The sequence below is a fragment of the Adelges cooleyi genome, unplaced genomic scaffold (assembly GCF_023614345.1).
Source record: "Adelges cooleyi isolate 19-005CV unplaced genomic scaffold, UGA_ACOO_1.1 ACOO_flye_CR_arks_rails_tigmint_CR_PRNA_636, whole genome shotgun sequence".
NCBI lineage: Eukaryota > Metazoa > Arthropoda > Insecta > Hemiptera > Adelgidae > Adelges > Adelges cooleyi.
In genome coordinates, this window is record NW_026096336.1 from 3210 (window position 1) to 13022 (window position 9813).

General features: G+C 30.2%; 1 protein-coding gene across 1 annotated transcript; it reads right to left on the reverse strand.

Annotated features, from left to right (window-relative positions):
- Window positions 1–281: 281 nt before the first annotated feature.
- On the reverse strand, window positions 282–2508 carry LOC126844118 (BTB/POZ domain-containing protein 9-like; the record flags this gene model as incomplete). Its single annotated transcript, XM_050581989.1, has 4 exons — window positions 2414–2508; window positions 891–1032; window positions 540–813; window positions 282–471 (listed from the first exon to the last, which is right to left on the reverse strand). Coding segments are annotated over exons 1-4 (701 nt in total), but the record flags the coding sequence as incomplete, so codon positions are not given.
- Between the last annotated feature and the right edge of the window lie 7305 nt (window positions 2509–9813).

Below are 9813 nucleotides of genomic sequence, written 5' to 3' on the forward strand. Positions count from 1 at the left end.
GCAATTATGAATCTAAGTCACTAATGTGTTGAAAAATATTTTCAAAGATTGTTTTTTTTAATTTTGGCTATTTCAATTATAGTTAAAAGTTCTGAAATCAATTCCTTGCGAACACAAATTGCAACCCCACCTCCCATTCTACATTTGTTTTATCACTCCGATCAACTCTGTACACATTATAATTAAAAAATCCTAATTCGTCATCTGATATTTCAACATTCAACCAAGTTTCAATCATAATGGCCATTTCAATTAAAAATATTTAAAAGTTTAAAACATACTTTAGTTTGTCAACCTTAACTTCATCCCATAACGATATTTCAATATAGTTCATAAATGATGGAGTATTTAACTTTATCATATTAGTACCGTCATAGTTATATCGATCCGAAAAATCATCAGACTGATCAATAAGATCCACATTGATACCCGGAGATCTCCGAGACTCAAAAGTAAGACTCACATCGGGTTCTAAAAATTTTTAAAAAAATCGAAACCAACACTGATTTGTGAAATACAAATAATTGTGAACAGCATACTTAGCTGCCCCCGAAACTGAGGCTTATCTGTTGACAACGTGTTTCTAAATTCTATAGCATCTAAAATAATATCCGGAGTAACCAATTTTGATTCCTTAGCATCAGCCAGTTCTTTATCACTCATTAAATGATATCTGACGGCCGATAAAACTTCAATTTTACTATCTCGATCCAGGTTGTCTTCGTTCTCAGTAATCCAACGACATACCTCATTAAATATATAAAATTCGTTAGAATAAAATGTGTCTCGATTTAGAATTCCTAGAAGAGCTTCCTAAAAATGAAAACATTTTTTTAACATCGCACCTAACACGAGAATTATGATTTTTTTGTTTATAAAAATATCATTACAGATGACAAAGCCAAAAAATTTTCAGATCGCAATACATCCAAAGCGTTGTTGTCGATAAAGTCGAGCGATTCGTCTTCAAGCTCTTTGTATTGATAAATTTGTGACAGAACAAGGAACGAACATACATTTTGTAGATTAATCCTTCTTTGCAAATACTCGTACAGTGAGTGGTTTAAGTTTAATACACCAAAAAAATCCGCAATCCTATGTAATTCGAAAAGCTCTTCAACCTTAAAAATAAAGAATCAACAAATGTATTTAATATTTTTTCATTAACATTTGTTCGATTGAACACATAATTTAATTTCACAGATCAAACACATGCTATGGGCCGAACGATCCCACAGCCCTAATAAAAATTATATTGGTTCCTCTAAATAAACGCAAAATTATGTCGATTATTCGTTACCTTTAGATTATTTAAATTATTTATTTTGCCAGTATAAATATATTTAACAAGTATTTTAAATAATGTTACTGGTACGTCACTTATCGGCACATTCAAATCATAAGTTTCTCTATTACCTCCATACAATAAACCACTAAAAATAATACATAATATTAATATAAACATAAAATAATGGAGTAAAAACGATACCCATTTTAGGATTAAGTGAGATAATTATACTCTACTATTAATTATACCGTTATTGGAATGATGAAACCAATGAGATTCCAAATAAATGAATCAGATTATGTTTCAATTTTAAAATACATCTATCGACATATTCCATTTCAAAATATACCAGGCGGTAGCAGTGTTAAAAATAAGCGAAGTATATAAAAAAATAGGTGTCTTATTTTAGGTCACAATAAACAGGGAAATATAAACTGCTATGAAACAATAAACATGAAAATTCCTCTGGTTGAGGCCGATGAACCGTTTAAACGTCTAAGGACTCATATACAAGTATATAAAGATTCAATTTGATCATAATTTTGAAAACTTATGTACAAGAATTACTACAGATAAAAAAAAAAAAATAAGAAAATAAATAATTATCACCCGTCCAAGAAAGACCAAAGGAAATATACACAATGACAAGAATGAATTACCTAAAATATTTGCTGCGTGAGGCTAATAGAAAACGATGAGCGGACAATTGTTCCTTTTCTACAACCAAAGTAACATCTGAAAAACTGAAATAAGTATTGAACTTAGTTAATAATGCAGATATGATATAAGCAATAATATACTGTTTATATATTCTAAATGAGATAGTTGGCACTAAAAAATTGATAAATAAATATAGATGGGGGAGGGGGAGAAGGTAACAGTATTTATTTTAACCGGTCTGTCAAATACATTTTTCAATATTGCTTCCTTGATAGCATTAATAAGAATAAATATTAATAATAAAAGTATACAGTCAAATTATATTTGGCAACTTGGTGTACTACCTACTTAAATTCCAACTCAAATTACAATTATAGATTAATTAAATTAAAACTGTATAGAAGATAAACGTGATGAAATTTTGAAAATACTAAAATTAATAGGTACAAATTTAATACTACTTACCTGCCGCTTACATAGAGGTTGCTCATATCACTGACCAATATGTGAGTGTGATCAATTTCCTGGTTACTCTGTGATTTGGAAGACGAAGGTCGCATGATATAACCTTTAAGATTAGTACATAATACTATTAGTAAAACATTTAATGTTATAGATGTGTTTGTAAGGTGTTTTCAATAGTTAAGGATCGTTAATTTTATTTAGAAATCATTTTAGTTCGTATTACTTTAAAGTATGTATTAACATTTTTTATTAATTTTCTTTTCTAATATATTTCAAGATCTATCAGTTTTTAATTACACAGAAAAAAATGCATAGTTGGTCCAACTAAAATTACGGTGTTTACTATAAGGACTCTATTGATCTATATGAATGTAGTACATGGGCCACGGCAAAATCAGATGAAAAGAAGTATTTGAAAGAAAAATATTTATGAAAATCTTCGGTTCAAAGAGAAATAACGATGGAGAGTATGAAATAAGAAACAACGAAGAATTGGATAATCTTTATAAAGAACACTTTAGGAGGTCTGAAGGAATAATTGGTTTAATAACTAAATAGAAACCCAACGTCGTTGCGGCGATGGGCCTTAAAGGCCTGTAAAAGCTTAGGAAAAAAAAACACTATATTTCTAGTTGGGCCAACTTAACTTTTAGTAAAGCATGTTGTTCAGCAAAATTTCTTATATCTACCCAAACTATGGCAAATTTTCTGATATCGATTATATTCACTTTTTATTAATTTTGTTTGTATTACCTATTAGATATAATATTTAACCTACTCATTTTGTTACACAAGTTTTCGGTAACAATATTCCAAAAATAACTGTTTACACCTCGTAAAATAGGCAGATTACAATCCTCTAAACCCTGAAAAAAATAAAATAAAAAATGTGTTTTATTTTGCTTCATAAATATTTTTTTCAATTAGACACATAGTTTATTGTAACAGATTAAACATATACTATCGGCTAAACGATCACACAACGCTAATAAATATTATACTTGTGTCATTTAATAAACGCTAATCTGTTTTGATAATTCCTTACCTCTAAAACACTTAAATCTATTCGTCCAGTATAAATATATTTATGAATTAATTTAACTAAGGTTACTGGTACATCACTTATTTTCACACCCCGTTCATCGGTTTTTTTATTTTTTTTATACAATAAGTCACTAAAAATAATATACAATATTAATACAAACATAAAATAGTATATTGAAACGATTAAATTGATAATTTGTACTCTACTTAATATTATTTAGACCATTTTAGGGATGATAAAACCAATTGTTTGTGTGTTTTGCGGGTTCAAATACATAAAACAAGTTTTTTTTAACTTTAAAAATGTTAAAGATCTATCTTCAGATTCCATTTAGTTTCAAAATATTACTGACTTAAATATTAACAGTAAAAAAAAGTAAATGTATTTACAATATTAAGGGTCTCCTATTAGGTATCAACGAACCAGGAAGTGTAATGGTCATGAAAACTCCTTGAGGGAGGCCGATGACGCGGATTGATTCATATGACTCATTTACAGGTAAATAAAGTTTTAATTTATGCCTTATATTCACACCTGATGTTTAAAAACTACAGCTACAAAAAAAAAAATAACTTATAAAACAAGTTGTTTCATCAGCCCAATAAGAAAAGCCTAAGGAAATAAACTTAATGATAAGAATTCAATACCTAAAATATTCGCTGCGTGAGGCCAATAAGACACGATTGGCTTGCAATTGTACTCCATTTAAATCCAAAACCACATCAGAAAAGCTAAAATAATTATTAAAATTACTTAATAATGCACATACGATTATAAAAAGTAATAATAAATTATGTGTAATTTCTAATTCAGGTAATTAGTAACAAGACACTAGTTTAAAATGATAAATAATTTAAGGAATGAAAAATTTAGGATAAAAAGAAGATAAAGTACAAGAAGAGGGGAAATGTTAACCTATTTATTTTAACGGGTCAGTCAATTGTTTTAAATAATGTTTTTTTATCAGTGTTAACAATTTATAATGAAAGCATCCGGGATATGATAAGGTATTAATAAATTGTATAAATAATAAACTTGCTAAATTTTGAAAATACTAAAGTTAAAAGGTACAAATTCAACACCGCATACCTGTTACTTAAATAGAGGTTGCTTATGTCGCTGAGCAAGAAGTGAGTGTGGTCAATTTCCTCGTTACTCTGCGCTTTGGAAGATGAAGGCCGCATCATATAACCTTTAGGATTAAAACATTATAAAATTAATAAAACATCTAATGTTATAGAAGCGTTTTGTATGATTTTTTTTTTCAAGTAGCATCAAGCAACTCAATTTTACATTTCTTAACAGTATCTGAAAAGAGATTCGAGATGAGGTATGTGGTTGGGGTGGGTGGGAATTAGTTTGGAGATAAGAGTTGGGTGATAGGGTAAGAAATATGGGGTAGGGGTAATGTATAGGTGGTGAAGGTAGGGGTAGTTTATAGAGGATAGGGGATAGGGGGTATGCGTTAGGAGATAGAGGATAGGGGTGAATATAGGGGTAAGAGATAGGGGAAGAGGCTAGGAGTAAGACATAGGGGGTAGGAGATAGAGGGCGAAATTTATTTTAAAATTATCCCTCTTATCTTATCAGATAAACCATCTGATTTTTTTCGTTATGATAACTGGTTTCGGTGTCGATTTTTCAGTGTGTGTGCTATATAGTTCAGGAATTATAGCATTGTTACCTGGAAAAAATTCCCATAGTTTTGAAATTTGGCACAACTGTTCACCTTAGGGTACTTATTAACATACTAAAACTCCTGACCGCTCAAGCGTACGCTCGCTCTGCTCAATATGAGAAAAATCAGTTTTTCGCTATTTTCTCAAAAAGTTTCAGCTTGACAAAAAATGTACATCTATACATTTTTGTTAAATGTTTAATTTACTATAAAAAAGATTCTTTAAAAATGTCTTCCAAAACCAATATTTTCTTCAATAATTAGCAAAATGCAAAGGGTAGTTTACATTTTTTTCTATAAACTGACTATTACTGTTTTGTATTGTACTGTTTATAGGCATGATAAATAAAAATTGTTCGTAGTTTATTTGTATTCAGAATATTGGTATACGCATGCCTCTGACACCGGTTAAAAATAAAAATGTACATGGTATATACAGTAACCACACAAAAACGCGTCGGCCTTCTCATTGGAGAGCCATATAAGTGTTATACCTATACATTATTCTATTAGTTGTGTATAGTTTTTGTTTACATTGGAAGAGACCCTTTTGCTTCTATTCTTTGTGGTATATAATATAAGATATCGGTGTTATCTATGTAATATATATAAGTATATATAATATATATATACAGATCAAATATTTTACATCGTGTCCCATGGCAACCAAATCAAACATTTATGTCTGTTTGTAATTCTTATATATCTTTTGTAAAGAAATATTATGGCTCAAATGTAGTAATTGTTTTTGATGGATACAATGAAAGTTCTAAAAACACAAAAAACTACGAGAGGAGAAGACATACTCAAAATAGCAGATCAGTTGACATTATATTTAATGATAAAACGAATGTCACAATTGGGCAACAACCATTTATGTCAAACGAAAATAACAAACGCCTTTTAATAAATTTACTGACAAACAAGTTTAAAGATGAGAACTATCAGGTGGAAAATGCCCTTGACGACGCAGATACTTTAATAGTAAACACAGAACTACAATTATCAGCTACTAATCAGTTGCAATAGTTGGTGAAGACGTTGATTTATTAATATTACTTACTGCTCTAACTCCTCAAAAAAAATATATATTTTATTAAACCATCTAAAGGTAAAACCGTATCAAAAAGAATTTATTCGGCTAATTGTAAATTACATGATGTCATAAAAAAGAATTTGTTATTTTTACACGCCTTTAGTGGTTGTGACACAGTATCAAGTTTTTTTCAATTTGGAAAATTAAAGCGTATTAAACTATTACATAAAAGAGAAGATAGTAGCAGCATAATATCAGTGTTTTATGATGAAAATGCTACGTCTGATTCTATTGCCAAATCAGGACAGATTTATATTTTAGCGTTATATAGAGCGCCAGAAAAATAAATTTCTTTAAATGAATACAGATATAAATGCTTTACTAGAAGTACGACAAAAAATAAATCAAACATGTCAGGACTGCCACCAACTGAAAATGCAGTTAATTATCATTCGTATCGCGCACACCACCAAATACAACATTGGATTGGCGTTGAAAAAAATGCAGAAGACTGGGGATGGACCATTACGAAAATGGTTTACTGCCGATTTCTATTAAGGAAAAACCAGCGCCTGGTTGTCTTTTAAAAATGATTTCATGCAGTTGTATGAAAGGCTGTGGCGAAGCTTGTGGATGCAGAAAACATGGTAAGAAATATGTTTTTAAATTGAAATGTCTAAAACCGATGTAACGTAGCTACTCTGCTAGCTGGCTAGACTAGACTAGTTATCTTCTTCTTCTTTTTTATTACACCTTACACTTCCAACTACATGGTGGTCGGTTACCTAGTCCTACAACTCCATTAAGCTCGATATTCTACATCTTGTTAAATTACCCCAGCTATTCTCATATCACTCTCTATCCATAATTTTTTCGGTCTTTCTCTCTACATTTATTTTCATTACATCTCTCACTGCTTCTTCCTCGTCTCTTCTAATAATATAATCTAAAAAACCGATAATAATTTTATTAAACGATTTGTAGGTTTAAAGTGTTCGATAGCGTGTGCGCGTAGTGGACAATCGTGCCTCAATGCTTACTTAGAAGACTCAGGCGATGATGATATCGATGACGTTATTTCAAAATAACAAATTGACGTTGATTCCATTCCAACAAAACGACAACGGCTGTAATCGATTTTGCCTTTTATTTTAATATCTATATATATATTCGTATATAGGATTTCTAAATAAATAATTATAATATAAAATTGATTTTATCTTTACTAGTCATGTCTAATTATATAGAATAACGCAAACGGCGAAACTATAATAATATTCAGTTTATTGCCAAAAATGTAAACTACCCTTTGCATTTTGCTAATTATTGAAGAAAATATTGGTTTTGGAAGAAATTTTTAAAGAATCTTTTTTATAGTAAATTAAACATTTAACAAAAATGTATAGATGTATATTTTTTGTCAAGCTGAAACTTTTTGAGAAAATAGCGAAAAACTGATTTTTCTCATATTGAGCAGAGCAGAGCAGAGCGAGCGTACGCTTGAGCGGTCAGGAGTTTTAGTATGTTAATAAGTACCCCAAGGTGAACAGTTGTGCCAAATATCAAAACTGTGGGAATTTTTTCTAGCACGGAGTAAATTTTGAAGTTTTATTCTTGGACTATATAGTAAAGACATAAAAAACTGAGTGGGTCACGGGACTCTCGGTAGGAACGAAGTTCAGACATCATATGGTTGCATTCGATTAATTTACAAAAAGTGATTGATATAAAATCTTTTTATCATATGTATATTATTATTTATTACTAAATCTCGCATTCTATCATAGAAATTATTGATTTATGATGACTAAAATATGACACGTATATTTTTAACTCAATTTTGTTCAAATATCTGGAAAAACAGCATAAATATTTTGTCGTAGATTGAGTAGGACCACTGTTCAGAGACAAATTAACCGTTTCGAAAAGAAAATTTTATTCTTTATTAAAAATATAAATATATTATAATATTCTTTATTAAGTTCCGAACGTCTTGTAGTAAAACGGGTGCAAGAATTTTAATTAGGAATAAGAAATTGGTAAGCAGTAACACGTGAGAATGAATTTGAAGTGAGGAATCAGAAAAAATCATTAACGTGCCATGCTCTCATTCTCTCTACCCACCACTCTCTTTCATTTTGATTACTGATGCAATAAATAACTATATTCATAAATTTATTTGTCAGAGAGACACTGTTTCAAGCATCTCAGTAGATAGTGAGAAAAAGGAAGAGAGATAACGAGCCAGTGCAAGTTATCAGCCAGTTATCAAGTACTTATAAGGACAAAAATGTATTCTGTAGTATAGATATAAGTTTTTAGACTTCTTGCAATATAAATTACCATAAAAGTTGAAAAAAAAGTTGTGAAAAAATGCAAAAAGTGTTGAGAGGGTAGCCGGATTTGAACCCGGTACCACTCACCCATCCGGGATCAAGCGGTACCAGTCGCAGCTTAACCTCAGGCGTCTTGCGGCAACTGCAGTGTCCACTGCACCACACCGTACCGGTAAGGCCAATTATAAACAAACTTTTGTTCACAACATAAAATTAATCATACCATTCGAGTACCGTGGGTACCGTTGTCACAAACCAAGTGTTTATTTTGGGATAGCAATGAAAAATATTTCGAATAGTATCAAGGCTTCGGAATCGAGGCGGAAAAAAGGAGCGGACGGTGCTCCGCGAAACGAGACATAAAAATGCATCTCTTTTAGAAAAATAACTTTAAGCGAAGCCACCCTTTACCTAACCAATCTTTATACTGAAATTTTTCATAATAATGTTTGACATCTAATAATTACAAGTGAGTTTTATACATAACATATATATTCAAATCTTGCATTAAGAAAATGAGTATTCCACATATAGATTTTTTAGGTATTTTGAACATGGTTATATTTTTAGGATGATAACAAAAAAAAATTGTGTGGAAAATTTGGCGCGGACTAAAAAAGCATTCCAATATATTTGTTTTTTCAAAACTTATTAGTCTATCTATTATAATAGCTATTGAGCAATCAACAAAATACCCCAGTTGCCGTTTAAAATATATCATTTATTTACCTGGAGTTGACCATAAAACAATAAATGCTAAAATAAAAATCCACATAGTGTTATAATGCTTGTTAGTACAAAATCAAATGTTAAAAACTTAAAAAAATATTATCAAGAAAACCTCGCCAATATATATTGAACAACAATTTTAAGTATGTAGACGTGTTACAATAGCGTACACTCTTTTTCTACACGCAACGGGATACGTGTTAAAAGAGCCATTGTATTTACACAGGGCTTACGAGTTTTTTGTATAGGCGCATGTTATTGTCGAGTGCTGTCGAACATCAAACACAGATTGAAGCTGACGTCAGTCTTGTTGATCATATTTCGCTTATTTTGTATATTTCGTTTTAACAATATTACAATAAACATAAAATAATGGAATAAAAACGATATCCATATGAGGATTAAGTGAGATGATTATACTCTACTTTTAATTATAGCACTATTGGAATGATGAAACCAATGAGTTTCCGAATGTATAAAACAGGTTATATTTTAATTTTAAAATATATCTATCGACATATTTCATTCGGTTCAGCGATAAAAATAAGTGAAGTATATAAAAAAATAGGGGTCTTA